Source organism: Trichosurus vulpecula, chromosome 9 (genome assembly GCF_011100635.1).
Source record: "Trichosurus vulpecula isolate mTriVul1 chromosome 9, mTriVul1.pri, whole genome shotgun sequence".
Taxonomy (NCBI): Eukaryota; Metazoa; Chordata; class Mammalia; order Diprotodontia; family Phalangeridae; genus Trichosurus; species Trichosurus vulpecula.
Window position 1 is genome coordinate 78,355,052 of NC_050581.1, and position 19,398 is coordinate 78,374,449.

Genomic DNA, 19,398 nt, shown 5'->3' on the forward strand with positions numbered 1-19,398 from the left:
TTCTTTAGTCACCTGTCTGTGGCTGGGCCCTCAATTAAAGCCTTTCTAGCCTTGTGGGACCTGCCAGAGCTTGTTGGGGCTGCCAAAGAGAAGCAGAGAGAAGTTAGTTACCTCCTTGTGGCGTTGAGGCATCAGAGCACAAACAGAGCTGTGAGGTTATCACAGCACAAATACCTACAACACACAAATTATATGTAATAAGTACACAAGATGGATATGTCAAGTACTTGGCAGAGGGTGGATCATCATTGCCTGGGACCATCAAAGAATAATCATGGCAGCATTTGATTTGGGCTTTAAAAGGAGGGTAACATTTCAGCAGGTGGGGGTGAAGGGGGCACGATCGTGGGCGCAGGGAATGTTGGAGCTAAAGCAGGCTGGTTACAGGAATTAGGGTTCGGACCTTTTCCAAACTCCTTCCCCGTGTGGTTTTCCCCTGCGGTCGCGGGGGGGCGCCCGTGAGCCCTATTTCTGTTTGAGGTTCGGAGCCTCGGAGTGTGGGATGGGACCCTTCATCTCAGAGCCGGTGCAGTCGGTGCCCTTCATGTTAGAGAGGGGCCCCGGGCGGCCGCCCCCGGCCAGGTCTATCGGACACTGCGAGCTTAGATCGGGAGCTGGAAGGGACTTTGAGGCCACCGAGGCAACGCCTGCAGGCGCCGAGGGATTCTTCCGGCATCAAGCGTGTATTAGGCGCCAGGTCCGGGTCTGAGAGGCGTAACTGGAGGCAGAAAAGAGCCACGACATCCCAACTGGCCGCTTCTCGGGGCTCGGAGCCGCCGCCGCCTGGCCCTGGAGGGCTGTGGAGGCCTTGGGAGAGGTTAGCGGGAAGGTTGCAAACCAGTCCCCTTATTGCCATAGTAACGCATAACCTGCCCCGTCACGTGCTCAGGTCCGGAGTCTGTCACGTGACACCCGGGTCCGGGCCGCCGGCTCACGCACGCCCTCGGGTCACATGACCTCCGTGTAGCCATCATGGCGGTGGCCGCGGGGCAGTTCGGTGCTTGAGCACTCCGGGGTAGCAGCTGCTGTAGCAGAGGCGGTGGGCGCCGGGAACCGTGCCCCATTGGGGTAAGAGGAGCTCCCTGGACCAGAGGAGAAGGCGGTTTGGAGCTCCGCTGCTCCGGGGGCTGGGCTGGGTCACGGAGCCGCATTCCCCGCCCCTTCTCCCCCCTTTTCCCCGTAAGCTCGGCCTTCCTGCTCGGACCCCTTTCCTGTCCTCCGTGCTGCCTCACGGGCCTGCTCCCTCGGGTGTCTGGGCTTTGGTGCACATGCCTGCACCCCCAGCACTAGGCGCTCCCACACCCCCATGATACCGGGCTTGCCTTCTCTGCTCCCCCGGTGGGGTCGCAGTGACCACGTGGATATGTTTTGTGTATACCTTCCCAGGTCAGGTGGGAGGGGCCCAGGAGCCCAGAGGCCGGACCGCGGTGGAGGCTGGGCCTTGCAGACCGGGGGACCAGACTCCAATGGTTTGACTCTTTGAGCTTTCAATTTTTTCACTTGTAAGATGGGCATAATTATACCAACTTTTACAATTGTGAGGATAAAATATACAACACATATAAAGCAATCCCTTTGAATGTAAACAGGCATTTTCCCTGGGTCTTTTTCACTCCCATTAGGGACGATATATGTAGTGTTCCTTATGAAGGCCTGTTAAGAGTTGTGAGTTAAGACTTTCTTTATGAAGAACATTAGGCAAGTAAGTCGTTCTCTTTGGGCCTCAGCATCTATCTTTGTAAAAATCACTGAATTAACTAGAAGCCAGGAGAGACTTAAAAAAGGAACTAGATTTAGTTTCCAAGGCTCTTTCTAATTCCTACTTTGTATCTTCTTCATAGTGAATGTATATTCCTCTTTCCTCCAGGTTAAATTGGCTGGGCCTGAAAGTGGGCTGGACAAGTAACCACAGAGAGAACTGGCTGAGGGGCAGCTATGTCTGGACTGCTGGGTCAGCCAGACACAGCCCCATTTCTCAGCCAAGCAGATGACACAGAAGAAGGAATGGGGGGCCCAGTCCCTGGGACTGGCAAGACTGCAAGTTTGGTAGGGTCAGAACCCCAGGACAGAGAAGACCCTGATGGGGAAGGGTTACAGCTGATAACAGGCATCTCCCCTGGACACTCGACTTTGATTGTGGGTGTACTTTGCTATATCAACCTTCTTAACTACATGGACCGTTTTACCGTGGCAGGTAATTAATTTGGAAGGACTTTTGTAACCACAAGATTTATGAAGGTGGCGGTTGTTTGCTGTTCAGTCATTTTTCAATTGTGTCTGACTCTTCATGATACCATTTTGGGGTTTTCTTGGCAAAGATACTGGAGTGCTTTGCCATTTTGTCCTCTGGCTCATTTTACAGATGAGGAACTGAGGGAAACAGGGTTTAAGTGACTTTAATCCAGGATCACACAACTAATAAGTGTCTGAGGCCAGATTTGAACTCAGGAAGATGAGTCTTCCTGACTTCAAGCCCAGCACTCTATACACTGTGCCACCTAGCTGCCCATCCTTGAAGGTAGGGACTATTTAATTTTTGGTTTTGTATCCTGAACGCTTTGCACATAATGGTGCTTAGTAAACATTGGATTGAATTTTAAGGCAACCAAGAAAAGACCAGGGGCTCTTCGAGGTGATTCTGTTGTTGGTAAGAAGAAGGAGATAAGCTTGATTTGAAGGATATTTTCCTTCCCTCACCATCTTCTCTTCCATTGAACTGTTTTTCAGGTGTTCTTCCAGATATCGAGCAGTTTTTTGGTATTGGCGACAGCAGCTCTGGCCTCATCCAGACTGGTGAGTGACTCTTATGTAACTCTTCAGTGATACAGGGTCTTTGGTTGGGGAGACAGGGTATTCTGATGAGAGGGTTTAATCCTTCTGTCTCTTCTGCAGTGTTTATTTCCAGTTACATGGTCCTGGCCCCTGTGTTTGGCTACCTGGGTGACAGATATAACAGGAAGTACCTCATGTGTGGTGGCATTGCCTTCTGGTCACTGGTGACTCTGGGTTCTTCATTCATCCCTAGAGAGGTGAACAAGTGTCGATTGGTTCTGGCCTCACTCTCAAAGTGCATTGACCGGTGATCTGTTATGGGACACAACTACAGCAAACTCATGTGTTACTTAAGTAGCTTTCTCTTTGTCTTCTCTTTTACCTAAGAACATCAAGGCTATAGGGGCATTCATTCTCTTCCACATTTAACCTCTTTTTTTTCTTTCCTTTGCCCACACCATAAATGTAGGCATTCCCCAAGGCTTTGTCCTTGATTCTCTTTTCTTCTCTGTGTTCTCTCCCTTAGAGAACTGAACTACTTACGTGGTTTCAGCTGTCATTTATATGTAGATAACTTCCTAAGTCAGCATTTCAGGTAGATTTGACTCATTTTGTTTTGCCAAGAAGCTTGGAGAACCAGGGAGGTCAGTAAAAGTCCTGTAAAACTCTCTGAAGTGGAGAATGTCTAATATTTTTTTTTAATTCTTTTCCTAGAGATTTTGGCTGCTCCTCTTCACCCGGGGCCTGGTAGGGGTTGGGGAGGCCAGTTATTCTACCATTGCCCCCACCCTCATTGCTGACCTCTTTGTAGCTGATCAGCGGAGTCGAATGCTTAGTGTATTCTACTTTGCTATCCCTGTGGGCAGGTGAGATCATGGGGGAGAGGAAATAGGAGGAACTAGGGGGCTCTGTCTTCAGGCTGGGAGAAGGGCTTTCAGGCCTGAAGAACAAGAGACAAAAAACTAGTTGGGGTGGAGACGCTGACCTCATCTGGGGAGTGGAGAAGCTTCTGTGTGGCTCATTCTCTAACCTGAATCCCATAATCTTTGTTCCAGTGGTCTGGGTTATATCGCAGGATCTAAAGTAAAAGATATAGCTGGCGATTGGCACTGGGCACTCAGGGTGAGTCTCCCACCAGGGATGGAGAGGGTGTACAGATCATCTTTGCTGAGCCTCTTACTTTAGGCCCTCTTCCAAAGTTTTTCTCACCAATCTCTAGCCTCCAGTTGGTCCTGAGGTTGGGAGCACTGTTGTCTCTCCTTAGGTTACACCAGGCCTTGGGATGATAGCAGTGTTGCTGCTGTTCCTGGTGGTGAGGGAACCACCTCGTGGAGCTGTGGAACGCCATTCAGACACCCCTCCCTTGAACCCCACCTCTTGGTGGGCTGATCTGCGGGCTCTGGCTCGGAAGTGAGTCCCAGGGACTTTTGTATAACCCTTGACTCATGCCCCTTGGACTCCTTTAGTCCATTAAGGAGGATCTTACACACTTCCTGTAAAATGAAGTGGGAGTTCATCCCGTGTGTACTTTGACTCTCACCCGTGGGAAGCGTGAGCCATGAAACCTTACACCCTTCTCCATCTAGTGGCTAGATAACTAAACTGCGGTGCAGGTATTGGAGGGGAAATTAACAACTTCGTCTTATGTCTCCTTGCCTAATAAGGGTAAATGCCGCTTATACCAAATAGTCTCCTTTTACCATTCTTTCCTTCTCTCTCACCCCCCTAGATTAACTTTTGCCCTTGCCCTGAGGGTTGCTTGAGGGCTAGGAGATGACTGTTCTGAACCCTGACCTTCTCCCTTCTGCTACAGTCGCAGTTTTGTGCTCTCTTCCTTGGGATTCACGGCTGTGGCCTTTGTCACGGGGTCCCTCGCGCTGTGGGCACCAGCATTCCTGCTCCGTGCTCGAGTGGTCTTAGGAGAGACCCCACCTTGCCTCCCTGGAGATTCCTGCTCCTCTTCAGACAGGTACTGGGAAGGCTTCTCAGAGTGGGGAAGGGATATGGAAAGGGGCTGTGGGTTCATGTTTTCCCTCAGTGGCTTGACACCTTGGCAGAATGAATGGTCCTTCTTCCTCCCCCTGTAAAACTCTTTTTTGGGCTGATATATATATATGGCAGCTGGGTAAAAAGGGCTAAGAAGGAGCAGATGTCAGATTCCAGCATCCAGTCTCACAGTGGCCAGAGAAGGGAGTCATTAGGGACAGGGAGCCAGATAGTCTCCGGGGCCAGGAAGGTTCAGGAAACTTGTTGAGAAATCTGGCTGGGGTTTTGAAAAAATTGAAGGTTTATAAAGTAGGAGGCCCCTATGAGAGAGTGGAAGGAAACATGGATTTGGAAAAACTGAGTTCAAAACTTATCAAATATTTTCCATACAACCTTTTGTCAGTCACTTCTTTTAGCCTGAGTGTCCTCTTCTGTAGAATGAGGGTGAACTGCCCATTTGACAGAATCAAGCTCTAAAGCCCTATAGAAATGACATTTGCTAGTGAAAGATAAAGTCCTGGAGCTAAAATCGAGGGGCCCCCTGGGCTGGGTCCAGGGAGGAGCCACAGTTTCTAGAAGCTGGTACGGGCCAGGGCAGGAGCCCTCACTCATACCTGGTGTTAGCAACATCCCAGCCTTTAGGCCCAGTTCTGCTAGAGGAGAAGGACGCTAAACTTTGGAAAGCAGAGAGAGACCTTTTACACAAACATGGCAGGCCTTAGGCCCCTTACTCCCCTCAGTCTTCCTTTTTTCTCCTTCCCAGTCTCATTTTTGGGCTGATCACCTGTGTGACTGGGATTCTGGGTGTGGCCTCTGGAGTAGAGATCAGTCGCCGTCTTCGCCGCACCAACCCCAGGGCTGACCCCCTAGTCTGTGCAGCCGGATTGCTGGGATCTGCCCCCTTTCTGTTCTTGGCCCTGGCTTGTGCCCAGGACAGCATTGTAGTTACCTATGTGAGTGTCCTCAATTTTTCCCAATTTCCAGATGCCTCCCAACCCCAGCCTACAAGAGTGCAGGCAGAGCCCTCCCAGCAGCAGCCTTGAGCTTGGGTGGGGGTGGATGGAGGTGGAGGGGTTGGTGGGGAAGCAAAACTCATGGTTCCCAGCTTCAATCCCACACCTCCCCACATGGCTCAAGGAAAAGTAGAGGGAAAGGCAGAGAGCTGCTAATCTTTGCAGAGTTATTCCCTGATGTCCACTTTCTCCCTTCAGGTTTTCATCTTCATTGGAGAGATTTTGCTGTCCATGAACTGGGCCATTGTAGCAGACATTCTGCTGGTGAGAGGGTGGGCCATCTCTGATCTCACATGGAGGGGTGATTAGTACTTTGGCTAGTGAGATCTTGGTGAGGCTTTTGTTCCCCTGAGTCAGTGGCTTTGTTTTGTCCCACTATAAGAAACTGACCCATGACTCTATCTTACTCTCACTTATGGGCTGTTGGTTGGTTCCTACCCGAGTGTGGGTGATCCATTGGAGGCTATCCCTGCTCTTGGGACAGAACTCAAAACTCTCAGTGGGTCACTTGTCATATAAGGAGAATAGTCTTTCTCTTCTGTCTCCTTCCATGTAGTTTGGGCTGAGCAGCTTAATTCAGAAAGTGTTGATGGAATTCCAAGCTTAGCTCCCTCTATCCTGGTCTTTCTTCTCAGCTCCCTGGCCTCTTGGGGGATCTAACTTTGGGTCTCAATTCCTTTCTTAGTATGTGGTTATTCCCACACGCCGGTCAACAGCAGAGGCCTTCCAGATTGTCCTGTCCCATCTGTTGGGAGATGCTGGGAGCCCCTACCTCATTGGGCTGGTGAGTGTGAATCTCCTTTTGGGAGGCTTTAGCCCTGGCTGGGTCATCCTAGCCCAGGGCAGGTTAGGAAGCAATGAGGATGGGGTAGGGGAGGAGAGACAGAGATTCTTTGTTATCCAGGAGGGTCAGTCTGATTTCAGCAACCACTGACGTGTCCAGCACTGTCCTCCGAGGGGTGAAGAGCTTTCATGTGGAAGGGAGATTATACTTATTGTTCTTAAGTCAGAGAGCTAAGGGAGGCAGAAAGTGGAATGGGATGCCTTGTAAGGTGGTGAGCTCCTCATCCTTGAGCTTTTTCAAGTGAAGGCTGGAGGACCACTTGTTAGAGTTTTCAGGTAGGGTCATGTGATCTAGGGTGTTCAGGTCTTCTCTGCATGATCTGGGAGGTCCTTTCCAATTCTGATTGTCTGATTCGGAGGGAGAAGACAATATGGTCCTAGGTCTGAAGCTTTTGTAGGGAGACAAGACTAACATCAAATTAGAAAACAGTTCAAGGCGGCATTTGAACAAATATGGGATAGGGAGGTGCACACAACGCAGATAATCTGATTGTCTCTGTCCCTCACCACTGATCTGGGACTCTGTGCCCCTCCTGGCCTTATTCTGTCTCCTCCACTTGATCTGATGGCCTGTCCCTGCCCGCTTTCCCTCTGTTTTCCTCCCCTGTCTCTGTCCCATTCTGGCCTCATCTCTCTCTATTTCTGTCCTGATTCTATTCACCTTTGTCCTGCTTCCCCCCATCTCTGACTCCCTCCATCCCCCTTTAGCATGAAGTGGTCTCAGCCTCCTAGCCCTCCCCCCACCCAGGCTATGACCACTCCTTGCTCTCTCTTCTCCCCTCTAGATATCCGACCGTCTCCGCCGTGACTGGCCCCCTTCCTTCCTCTCCCAGTTCCGGGCCCTGCAGTTCTCCCTCATGCTTTGTGCCTTTGTAGGGGCACTTGGGGGTGCAGCTTTTCTGGGTACCGCCATGTACATTGAAGGTGATCGAAAGAGAGCCCAGCTCCATGTGCAAGGTGAGCTTTCCCCACTGTAGGCCTCGTCCCAGGGCCCCTTGTCTCTGTCTCCAGCTCTCCCTTTCCCCAAATCTCTTTGTCTTCTGTACTCTCTCCGTCCCCTAGATTCTGTCCATCATCCACCTCCCACTGTCTCCCCCTAACCTCCTCACCCCTACTGTCTTTCTGCCCATTTGTCCCTTCCCAATCCTCCCTTCCACTGGGGTGCCTGTGTTTCCTCCCTGTAGGCCCGTGTCTGTCCCTTGTCCTCTACTCCTCTCTCAGATGTTTATCTTCCCTGATCTCATTACTTCTCCTCTTCCCCAGGACTCCTGAGGGACGTGCCCACTCCAGACGATCGGATTGTGGTCCCTCAGCGCGGCCGTTCTACTAAGGTCCCGGTGTCCAGTGTGCTCATCTGATTGGGTGGACTATGGCTTGAGGCCACCTTGTGTTTTGGTTCCCCTCAGGGGGATAGGTGGGCGGTGGGTGATGGGCAGGACTCTGAATGTAACCCCAGCACCCTGGATTGTTAACCATCCCTATGGCTGATGTGGTACCATGACTTCGGATCTGGGACCACAGGAGTGGGACAGTGGCTGAGGTTTGTCCCTTTTTCCCTCCCTGTACACGCACACATAGATACCCTACATGCACAGCAATATTGGTCAGGGAATGATTCTGGATCAGGGAGGGGCAGGTGGTTGGAAGGTCACGGAGCAGGTGCCCTCAACTTTCTGCAGGTCTGTTTGGGGAGAGAAGTTCTCTTCCCTCTGCCTCTGTCAGGCTGTAGGTGGGTTCCAAGCCACCTTCCTGGGGTCAGGGGCAAGGTGCCCCCCCACTGTCCAGGCAGGAGGGTTTGGTGCTATTTTTATCTGAATAAACTTTGTAACCAGAGCCTAGTGTCAGCTTGTGTCGTTTTCCCTCCCAGCTCCGAGACTCGAGAGAGAGAGAAGGGGAGGAGCCCTGTGTGGTGGCAGGCCGATTCTGCCTTTGCTCAGGGTTTTCCTTATGTGAACATTAGAACTTGGTGTAGTGTGTTTTAGGAGCCCTTCCTGCTCCAGCAGTCTGTGACTCCGTTAGGTCCAATGTGACATTGACTCACTCACTGTCTTTTCCTAATAGAGAAGCTTGTCCTCTCGCTATCCAACAGGCAGTCCAGCCATTAGGGATGATAAGATAGTAGTTATCCTGTTCCGTTACCCCCAGATGATAGACAATGTCAGAGATCCTTCATCCAACCCACTCTTTATGAAGATGGAAGTTGAGTCTGAGAGAGGTTAAAGTGACATTCTCTTCTTTCTCCCTGTCCTCTCCCCGTTACAGTATTGTTTCCTGCATGAACAAGACCCCATTTGGGGAACATATGGCCCCTGACTTAAACTATGGTGCTAACCCTAATCTTTCAGGAGGACCTTTTGAGAACAGCTGGGAATTCTTGATTACCAAGGCTCTAAGAGATTATCCCAAGTAGGATTGCTGGCTGGGGCAATGGGGGAGATCTGGGGTGCTCCCCTCCCCCTGGGGGGCACAAGGATGGGGGTGGAAGGCGGGCGCAGCCATGCGAGGAGCCACGATAACTTCCTGTCCCCGCCCGGAGCTCACCACAGCTTCCTGCTGCGGGCGGGCAGGCAGGCGCTGAGTGTAGGGAGAGGAGGGGATCGGGGAACAGAACCGTCGGGACCAGGGACCAGGTATGGGGACATGGAGGGAGTGGAGGGGGTTTCTGGTGCCCAAACAGGACCCCCCGCCCCAGCCAGTGTGTCTAGCTCCCAGTAGGCTAGTAAGGCTCAGCAGAGACCATGGTGAACCTAATCTTGTCTTCCATAGCCACCCTAATCCTATGAGTGCTTAAGAGGTAGAGAGCGCCTCATACTTGGCCCTTATTTGCCTGTATCAGCTTCTCTTGATACTGGCCTGAGCCCTTCTGATACAGAGAGACAGCCGGCTGAGCCCAATGCCTCCCTTAGACACCACACTCAGAATACCTGGGTTCCTTTGCCTCAAGTCTATAGCCTCTGGCCTCTTCTGGCCTGCATCCCTTATGTGGGCCTGGCTTTTGTGACACCATTACCTGCTGAGGGCTTAGATGTTCTCTACCTCCAAATCTTTTAACTCTTCCTTTCCACTCATTATCTTGGGAGGAAAGTTTGGGACCTGAGCAGAGAATTCTTGCTCCCATCCAGTTAAGTGGGAAAGGGAATGGATGGGGGTGGGACATGGTTGGAAGACTTTCCGGGACCGGCCTTCCAGGTTGGCCTAACCTGTGGGCCTTGGCCTGTGCCCCAGATGGAGACCACCTCTCTGGGCCCTAGCCTCCTCTGGCTCCTCATCCTACTGTTCCCAGCCCTGCTTGTCACTGCCCTGTGTTTGTGTTGCCGAGACCTCCCTGGTAAGTGAAGTACTTGTAGCTCATCTCTAGCTTGAAGGCCCCTAGACCCAGTCAACCCCATAAACCATCCCTTCACTTTGCACAAAGGGTCCTATGTTCCCACATTCACATATTCATCCACTGTTCCTCTTATGGGGTCACCTCTCCCTTGCCCTAACCTAAAGGAACTTCCTGTTCCTGTCCCATCCCTTCAGCCTCACCTGCCTCCTCCTTCACAGGCCCCAACTTGGAGGTCCCCCACAGTGAAGGGTGAGTGTTTTTGACTATTCCTCATTCCCAAATGGTGTTGTGATGGACCAGTATTGCAAGGAGGGGAGCTAGTTGAGTAGGGGCTGGTTGGTGAGAAGACACTGGGGTGGTGGCTGGAGGTGGGTGCTTGGAAGTATGGGGCCTCCTCTTCTACAACCCCCCAGCCCATGCCTTCCTTCTTTCCACCAGCTCACCTCACCAAAGTGGATTAGTCATCCTCAAACGCCCTTGTGAGTATGGCAGGAGGTCTCAATACACTATATACTTCCCTGGGACTACTTTTAGGAATAAGGGAATGAAGTCTTGGGGGAGAGTCACTGTGGGAGTGAGTACATACATGTCTGTGTCAGCATGTGAGGATTTGAAAGAGATGGCTTTTGTTACATGTCCGCACTGTCTTTGTTGGGGATTTGTTCCCAGTCTCCTGCCCCTGGAATGTCTACCACAACCCTTGGCCCACAGCATCATTGCATTTAGAGCTGGAAGATGTTTCAGAGATTATCTAGTCTGACCTCATTTTACAGATGATAAAACTGAGGGACAAGTTTGGGGGATGCGAGGATGCGACCCCGGGGGGAGGGGATAAATTGCTCGAGGTCACAGAGCTAAGCCCAGTTCTTTGTCCCTTCTGTAAGCCCAGCTCCGATGTACGGTCACCCTTTAAGGCAGGGGTTCTTTACTTTTTTTGTGCCATGGCCCTGTAGCCCTGATGTTAGCGTATGGACCCCTTCCCAGAATAATAGTGTGTTGCCTACGTTCACAATCTAAGGAAATGCTCAATTTCAGTTAGAAGTTAGTGAAGATAAAGATGTAACTTTTTTCCATCCAGTTTCACAGACTGCTTGAAATGTATCCACAGACCCCGTGTTAAGAACCTTTGCTTTGAGGTTCCCTAAGCCTAGACCCTTTAGACATTGAGATCTTCAGCTTCCCAGTAGCTCCCAGAGGGCAAGGACTGCTATTCATCTTTGTATTTCTTCCCACCCCAAGCTGTGTAGGCACATAGTGGACTGCTTAATGAATCCAGTTCATTGAATGGAATTAGCCAATCACAAACCATTTAGTTCAATTCTATAAGCTTTTGATTAAGTGCCTACTCTGTGGTGGGGGCCATCTCCAGTCATCCTGATCTATATCTGGCTACTGGACCCAGATGGTTCTGAAGGAGAAAGTGAGGCCGGTAACTTTGCACAGCCTTCCCTCACCTAAATCCAGTTCACTTTCAAGTCATGGCATCACCTTCCTGATGTCATGGTCCTCTTCGAGAAGGAAGGGGCCAGTTCCAGTTGGGCAGCACAGCTCCTTCCTTCCTTCCTTCCTTCCTTCCTTCCTTCCTTCCTTCCTTCCTTCCTTCCTTCCTTCCTTCTTTCCTTCCTCCTTCATTTTTCTCCCCTTCCCTTTCCTCCTTTCTCTCTCTCTATCTTCATGGGGTATCATAACCTTAACCTGTAGGTATTCTGTCCAAAGAATATAAATTTTTATGGCTGAAACCTAGCAAAATGTCTTGCTGTGCTTTATGGGCTACATTTCTTTGCTAAAGACCATGCCTTAAACCAAATTCACTCACAGCCCAAGCCCCACTTAGTGGTCATTGTTCAGGCCCTGATGGCTCAGAGTGAATGTAAATAGTAATTGTTTCTCTTTGGTCAGGAGCCCTGAGTGTCTTCTCCTCCCAGACTGATTTTTTTTTTTTAAATTAGGCAAAAGGGGCCATTCCTTGGCTCATTTCTTAACCTGTGTTAATCCCTGAATGAGCATTGCCTCCGTCAAAATGAGACCCTTGAAGACCTTAGCTTAAAAAGGCCAAGGTCTCACATTGCACCAGGGGCCATCTCCAGTCATCCTGATCTATATCTGGCTACTGGACCCAGATGGCTCTGGAGGAGAAAGTGAGGCTGGTGACTTTGCACAGTACTGCCTCACTTAAATCTGATTCACTTGCAAGTCGTGGTATCAGTTTCCTGATGTCATGGTCCTCTTTGAGAACGAAGGACAAACAACAACTCTGTGGCAGGCCTTTGTATTAGACATAAAAAGACAAAAAAGATAGTCCTTGCTTATAAGGAGCTTACATTCTCCTGGGCAGGTGGTGGGGGGAAGTACATGTTCACAGATAAATAAATGCAAAGTAATTCTGGGAGAGGTGAGTACTAATGACTGAGTGGGGTGAGTAGAGGCTTGTAGAAGGGTACTTGAGTCTTGAAGGAAATCAAGTCCCAAGAGACCATTACTTTCTAGTGACTCATGCGATACTTACCCCACTTGGGGCCTGCACCTCCTCCTTTATTGGTTTAGGGACACATGGAGAAATAGGGCCCCTACAGGTCAGACCGGATTGGGAAATTTGGGAGATGACTGGTTCTAACTCTGACGCCTCTTCACGTGCTTCCTGCTCTTGCTGACAATGTTTTTTGCCATATTTGTTTTATCTGGTATTTTTTTCAAACTTCAGCCTTGTTGTATCCTATTGAGTTTCCATTGGGTAGGTTGAAGGGAGGAGAAGATTTCCCTTGCTAAGGCCAGAAGAGCTAGAGAATTTCACCTCCCCCAGGGAGGACTTTGGCAAAAACTGCTAAACGACCACATCTGGAGAGACCTTGTGGAAAGATCCCTAGGAAGGACAGGCTTCGAAAGCTCACTCTGTGTTACCTATTAGCTGTGTGGACCTCGGACAGGCCCTTCTCTGTAAAGTGAGAGAATTAAGCCAAACTTGAACTCTGAAGTCTGTCTTACAGCTTTAAATTCTGTGATCCTATGCTGTAGATGTGAAGGGCTTTCGGAAATGATTGTATGTAATAATATTTTTAAAATATTAATAATAACATAACGTAAAATAAGTGAAAATTAAAATACTAAAAATTATTTTTTTCTCAAGGAAACAAAACCTTCCCTTATGTGCCCTATCCCTGAAATGTCCTCCTTTCCTCTCTTCACCTACTGAATTCCTGCCCATCTTTTTTTTAAGCCCCCACCCCCATACCTGGAAAGCTCCCCCCTCCCCTAGTCAATAACATTCTCCCTCTGACCTCCTATCCTGTTGTTTTGTCGGCTGTATGATACATTTCTCACGTAGTATTGTGAATGCTTTTGTGTCTTCTCCCTTACTGGGCCCTAGGTTCTGTGAGAGGACCATGGGGCCATGTCTTTGCTAAACTTTCTATTTCCCATGGTGCTCTTAGCTCAGTGTTCTGTATGTTCTGGATGTAGTAAGCACTTCGTTAATGTTTGTTGAATGAATCACGAATTATTCTAAGAGATCCTTCAGTCCCCAATCCTCTTGGATTTTGAATTTCTTGAAGAAAATGTCCTAAAAAAAAAAAGAAGAGAAGAAAATGTTCTTCTAGGCATTGAAGACCATATACCCTGAAGAGGATCTCAAGTTGTCCCCTACCTCTCCTTGGGGCTCTCAGCCCTGTTCTGATTACTTCCCCTACCCCAGGTCCTCTGATGCTGTGTACCCCTAATCCTTACCCCACAGACATTAATACTACGTATCCAGGACCCAGCCAGGTAGAGCGGCTCCCTATCCCGTGAGTATCTGCCCTATTTTCTCAGCCACCCCGGTCTAATCTGAAGTCTGGGGCCTCCTCTGAATCCTAGGACATGTACATCACTGCCCTCAGTCTTCCAACTTCCTGCCTCCCCAGAGCCAAGGCATCACTACTTCCCACCACTCCTCTGGCTCTCAAAGCTCCTTCCCTTCCCCGAGTGGTGACCCCTAATTTTTAACCCTCTAGGAATTCTCCACGACCTCCAGGGGTACGAGACCTGGACACCCGTGAGTTGGGCAATGAATCAGTTATGAAGGGTGGTTCTGTAGCCTGAAGTGGGTGGTTGAGCTGACAGTGACTCTCCATTTTCTTCCCAGGCAGTGAGCCCAGCTACGAGAATGAGGGTATATCAGTCACCCCTGGCAGTTGGGGGGTTGGGCTGGGACATTGGGCAGGGGAGGGAGGAAGGCATGGGCCTGGTTGGACAGCTCTTGGGTGGGGGAGAGGGATGAGGTTTCCCCAGACCATCTGCTCTGATACCTGTGTTTCCCCTGGAGCTAGAACCTGAGGATGCTGATGAAGATGAGGATTACCCCAATGAAGGCTATCTGTGAGTAGTAGGGTTGGCCTCAAAGAGAGGGTCTTTGAGAAGGGATCGGCTTGGGGGATACACTGTCCTGTTTCCTCTTGACAGTGAGGTTCTACCAGATAGCTGCCCAAACTCTATCTCTGCACCTCTGTCCAACTCAGCACCTAACCTGGGTAGTCCTGGCCTTAGGGATAGTCCATCTTCTTGTGAGTTGGGAGTTGGGAGTGGGGGTGGGGGTGGGCTGTCTAGGTTGGGGGAGGGGTATTGTCTGGGTGACTGGACTGGGCTGGGATGGGGGAGTTTCTGTGTGGCTGGGTATGGAAAGGTATGTGTATATATGTTAGGGTATTTATGGGTGACATGGAGGGTGGTCTCTGGGTGTACTGGCTCTGACTTCTTCATCCTGGGGTATTTTCCTGTAGTGATGCATGGAGATGATTATGTGAATGTCCCAGAGAGTACAGAGGTGTCTCTGGGTAAGTGACTTATCTGCCTATGCCAATGCCTCCTCCATGTCCTTCTGTCTTTCCTTCCCTAACCAACAAGACCCTTCCCCTCCCAGAGTGAAATCCTTCCCCTCCTCCTTCCTTTTCTTTCTCTTCTCCCCACTTCTTCCCTCTTTTTCACCCTCTCTTCCTCCTTCCCCTTCTCTCTCTCTTCCCTATACCTTCCCTTCTTCCTTCCCCTCCTCCCTCCTCTGTACCCTTTCCTTTTCCCTCTCTCCCCTACACCCTCCTTCCCCTTCCCTCCCCCATACCCTTCTTCTTCTTTCCCCTCCTCCTTCCTTTTCTTTCTCTTCTCCCCACTTCTTCCCTCTTTTCCACCCTCTCTTCCTCCTTCCCCTTCTCTCTCTCTTCCCTATACCTTCCCTTCTTCCTTCCCCTCCTCCCTCCTCTGCACCCTTTCCTTTTCCCTCCCTCCCCTACACCCTCCCTTCTTCCTTCCCCTCTTCCTCCCCTGCAGCCTCCCTTTCTCTTTCTCTTGCACTCTCTCTTCTTCCTCCTCCTCCCTCCCCTGCACCCTCCCACTACAACTCCTTTTCTCTCCTTCCCTCTCTGCATCCAGGTGGGAGCTGTGAATATGTGAATGTGCCGGAAGCCCAGGATGACAGAACACCTTCTGATAGGAGTGAGCCTGGATTGGAGGGGGTGGGGGAGAGTTTCCAGCTGGGACCGGCCCCTTGGGGAGGGAGCACTAGGGCAAGGGAGGGTACAAAGGAGTCATCAAGCTAGGAGTTTGAGGATCAGGGTCCACATTCATCCCTTCCCCCTGCAGCCCCAGTGACTGACCAGGATGGTGAGGAAGAGGGGCCAGATTACGAGAACGTACAGGAACAAAATGGACACTCCTTCAGTGAGAGATTACCTAAGCCCCTCTCCTCCCCGTCCTCACTCTGACCCTAATAGACGACCTCCCCACCTTCCCACTCCTAGCAGCCCAGTGGTGCTCTCCCTTCCTCTCCTCCTCCCCTCCTCCCACATACATCCCGCCACTCTCTACAGTACTAACTCCTCCTAGGAACCCCTTTCACCCAAGTCTCTGAGCTTTCTGCTCAGTTCACATCATTCTCACTGCCTTATTTTATTTGACAGCCTGAGGCCCAGTGTCTCTTGGATATAGGAAGCATCAGTGGAACTGCTGACCACCCCTGACCTCTGGTTCCTATCCTGACACAATCCTGAGAATCAACCCTTTAACTTATTGTCACTTTGAAAATTCCCCTGCCCCCACCTGGTCCCAAGCAGTCTGCACCTTCTTCTCCTGACATAACCTGAGAACAACTACCCTCTTTGCTCCTTAGCCTATAGGCTATAGTCCTTCCTTAGTGTATTGAAATAAAGTCTAAGACTTTCTAGCTAAGTGTGGCCCTGGTGCTGTGTGGAGTGTGGAAAGATTGAGCGTGTGAATGAGTGCATATGTCCATGTTTATACCCTTGGGCCTGAGTATGTATGTGTATTTCTATGTCCAGAAATAATACATGTCTATATATATGTGAAAAAAAGTATGTATTCTATTCACCCTTGTGCTTAGGCCCTGGGATGGCTACTGAAAGCCAGGTAGGCCCGAATTTATGAACAATCTACATTCTAAATGTTCATTTAGAACGTCATTTTTTGAACCATATGAAAGAATATTCCAAATACTAATAACTGAAATGAACATTGAAACAACTCTCAGGTTCTACCTCATACTCTGCAAGTGGGCAAAGATGACGAAAGATGGGAATAGCCAAATGTTTGAAGGGCTGTGGAAAGACCGGCACGTTCCTGTACTGTTGAGTGGAGCCATAAATTGGTACAATCACTTTTCAAAGTCATTTGGAATTATGCTGAATTTTGCGACGAAATTATCCATGCCATTTAACCCCAAGATCTCAGTGCTGGTATGTGTGTCTCCCAAAGCATGTCAGAGATAAAAAAGAAAGGCCCAATATACACCAAAACATTTTGAGTATCATCTTATATAGTAGCAAAAAACGGAAGACAAAGTCTATGTCTATCCAATGGGGAATAGCTAAACAAATGTGAATGTAATGGGATATTACTGGGCACTAAGGTTACAGCAAATATAAGAAATACAGAGGAGTATGAGAAGGCATGAACTGATGCAGAGTGAAGTCAACAGAACCCAGAAAATGACGTACAATTACAACAATGTAAAGGAAAAGAATGGAGATGACCGCCCAGAACAGATGAGGAAAACAACACATTCTTTGTGGAAGTGGGGGATTAACGGAGTGGAACATTTGTTTTTGGTATTCTTCCCAAACTGCTTTTTTTCTTCATTCTTTGTTATCTAGAGGATGGTTTTCTTGGTAAGGGAGATTGGGGGAGGGATCTATTTGGAAATAAAAGTGATATGAGATACCCTTTTTTAAAAAAGTTATTTAGAATTCTCAATGCTTTTCCCTTTGTATTGATACAGCTCATGGTTCAGGTCATGGGCAACCCTTCGAAAACCTATTATACCCACAATATGGCTGAAATCTTGTACGTTTTATGGAGAGAGAAAATTTAGAGAAAAAAAAAACCTTAGAGATCCTAGAAAACCTCAGACTTTTTGGTCTCAGGACCCCTGGACCTTCTTAATTACTGAAGAGCCCCCATGCCCCAAGAGGTTTTATTTATGTCAATTATATCTTCTGATATTTACCATATTGAAACTGATAACATTTTAAAATATCAGTTCCTTTAAAAAACAATAATCCATTATGTTAATGTAAATGATACATTTTTAAAATGAAAAATATATTTTCCAAAACAAGATTTACTGAGAATAGCAGTGTCGTTTACATATTTTTGCAAATCTCTTTAATGTCTGGATTAATAGAAGACAGCTGGATTCTCGTATCTGCTGCATTCAATCTGTTGTGATACGTTGTTTTGATTGAAGCATATGAAAAAAATCTGGCCTCACAGATAGGTAGTTGGAAAAAGGAAAGAGTGTTTTAGTAGCCAATAACATCTTAAGATCATGAAAATTGACTTGACCTCATGGAGATACCCTGGAAGGGTCTCAGACCCTGCAAAGAACCATGGACCACACTGAATGGTCCCTTCTCAATTCTCGCCCATGATCTCTCTCCATAGCCTTTGATGCTATCAATCATTCTCTTTTCCTCGATAACTTTAGGTTTTTAGAACACCACTCTGCTTGTTCTCCTACCTATCAGAACAATCTTTATTTTTTTTAATATTTATTTATTTTCAGTTTTCAACATCCACTTCCATGTTTTAAATTTTCTCCGTCTCCCTCTCCTCTCCCTCCCCAAGATGGCCTGCAATCTGATATGGGCTCTACACATACATTCCTATTAAACACATTTTCACATTAGTTACGTTGCATAGAAGAATTACAACGAATGGGAGAAACCATGAGAAAGAAAATGAAACAAAACAAAAGAGAAAACAGTCTGCTTTGCTCTGCATTTCAACTCCATAGTTCTTTCTCTGGATGTGGATGGCATTTTAACTACCATCTTTATGCTAATGATTCTCAAATTTATCTATCCTGCTCCAAACTCTTTGCTGACCTCAAATCTTGAATTTCTAATTGCCTTTCAAACATCTCAACCTGGATGTCCAGTAGATACCTCAAATTCATGTCCAAAACTAAACTCATTATCTTTCCTCCTAAGTCCTCCCCCTCCTCCTAACTTCCTATTATTGTAGAGGGCAGCACCACCCTCCCAGTCCTTGTAACATAATTCCTTACGGTCCCTTCCCTGGCCCCCAAATATCCAATCTGTTTGCCAAGGCCTGTTGATCTCACCTTTACAACATCTGCTGAATGTACCCCCTTCTCTCCTCTGATATTGCCACTGCCCTGGTACAGGCCCTCGTCACCTCATGCCTGGGCTGTTGGTGACCTGCTGGTGGGTCTGTCTGCCTCAAGTCTCTGCCCACTCCAATCTAGCCTCCATTTAGCCACTAAAGTGATTTTCCTAAAGTGCACATCTAATTGTATCACTACCCCTCTCCTCCCTATTCAATAAACTCCAGTGATCACCTCCAGGAGCAATACAAAATCCTCTGATATCTAAAGCCCTTCAAAACCCTAGCCACCCCTTCCCCACCCCCTCCACTTTTCCTGTCTTGTACCTTAGTCCCCAGTATGGACTCATAGATCCAGTGACACTGGCCTCCTGGCTGTTCCATGAACAAGACCCTCCATCTCTTGGTTCCAGATATTTTCTGTGGCTGTCCCCCATGCCTGGAATAGTCTTCCTCCTCATTTCTGCCTACTGGCTTCCTTGGTTTACTTTTTTGATGTTCAGTTGTTTCAGTTTTTGTGATCCTGCTTAAGGTTTCCTTGGTAAACATACTGGGGTGGTTTGCCATTTCCTTCTCCAGCTCATTTTACAAATGAAGAAACTGAGGCAAACAGGGTTAAGTGAAATGCCCAGGGTCACATAGCTAGTAAGTGTCGGAGGCCAGATTTGAACTTACTATGAATCTTTCTGACTCCAGGCCTAGCCCTCTATCAACTGTGCCACCTAGCTTCAAGTCCAAAAGTGCAGCCTTCTAAAGGAAGCCTTTCCCAACCCATCTTAATTCTAACGCATTCCCTCTTTCAATTATTTCCTGTTTATCTTATCTATAGTTTATTTGTTTGTATTTGTTTGC

The 19,398-nt window shown here is 48.6% G+C and overlaps 2 protein-coding genes across 6 annotated transcripts; both read left to right on the forward strand.

The window, feature by feature from the left end:
• The first annotated feature begins 950 nt into the window (after positions 1–950).
• On the forward strand, positions 951–8,447 carry SPNS1 (sphingolipid transporter 1 (putative)). 5 transcript variants are annotated; one of them, XM_036739317.1, is made up of 14 exons: positions 951–1,068; positions 1,387–1,469; positions 1,868–2,194; positions 2,728–2,793; positions 2,893–3,029; positions 3,487–3,638; positions 3,828–3,894; positions 4,037–4,182; positions 4,586–4,741; positions 5,522–5,711; positions 5,970–6,035; positions 6,457–6,555; positions 7,400–7,571; positions 7,878–8,447. In XM_036739317.1, exons 3-14 carry the CDS (start codon positions 1,936–1,938, stop codon positions 7,970–7,972), a joined length of 1,605 nt encoding a protein of 534 aa, XP_036595212.1. In that variant the 5' UTR covers positions 951–1,068; positions 1,387–1,469; positions 1,868–1,935; the 3' UTR covers positions 7,973–8,447. The 5 variants fall into 5 exon arrangements, with proteins under 5 accessions (XP_036595212.1, XP_036595213.1, XP_036595215.1 ...); XM_036739320.1 differs by having other exon boundaries at positions 955–1,068; positions 1,387–1,502; XM_036739321.1 differs by lacking the exon at positions 951–1,068 and adding an exon at positions 1,082–1,179.
• Positions 8,448–9,086: 639 nt separating this feature from the next.
• LAT (linker for activation of T cells) lies at positions 9,087–16,126 on the forward strand. The gene is given in 14 exon segments (XM_036738437.1): positions 9,087–9,219; positions 9,222–9,244; positions 9,840–9,942; positions 10,161–10,191; positions 10,381–10,421; positions 13,670–13,721; positions 13,929–13,969; positions 14,060–14,086; positions 14,244–14,292; positions 14,377–14,477; positions 14,694–14,747; positions 15,337–15,399; positions 15,547–15,624; positions 15,864–16,126. Coding segments are annotated over 14 exon segments (801 nt in total). The 3' UTR covers positions 15,869–16,126.
• The last annotated feature ends 3,272 nt before the right edge of the window (positions 16,127–19,398 follow it).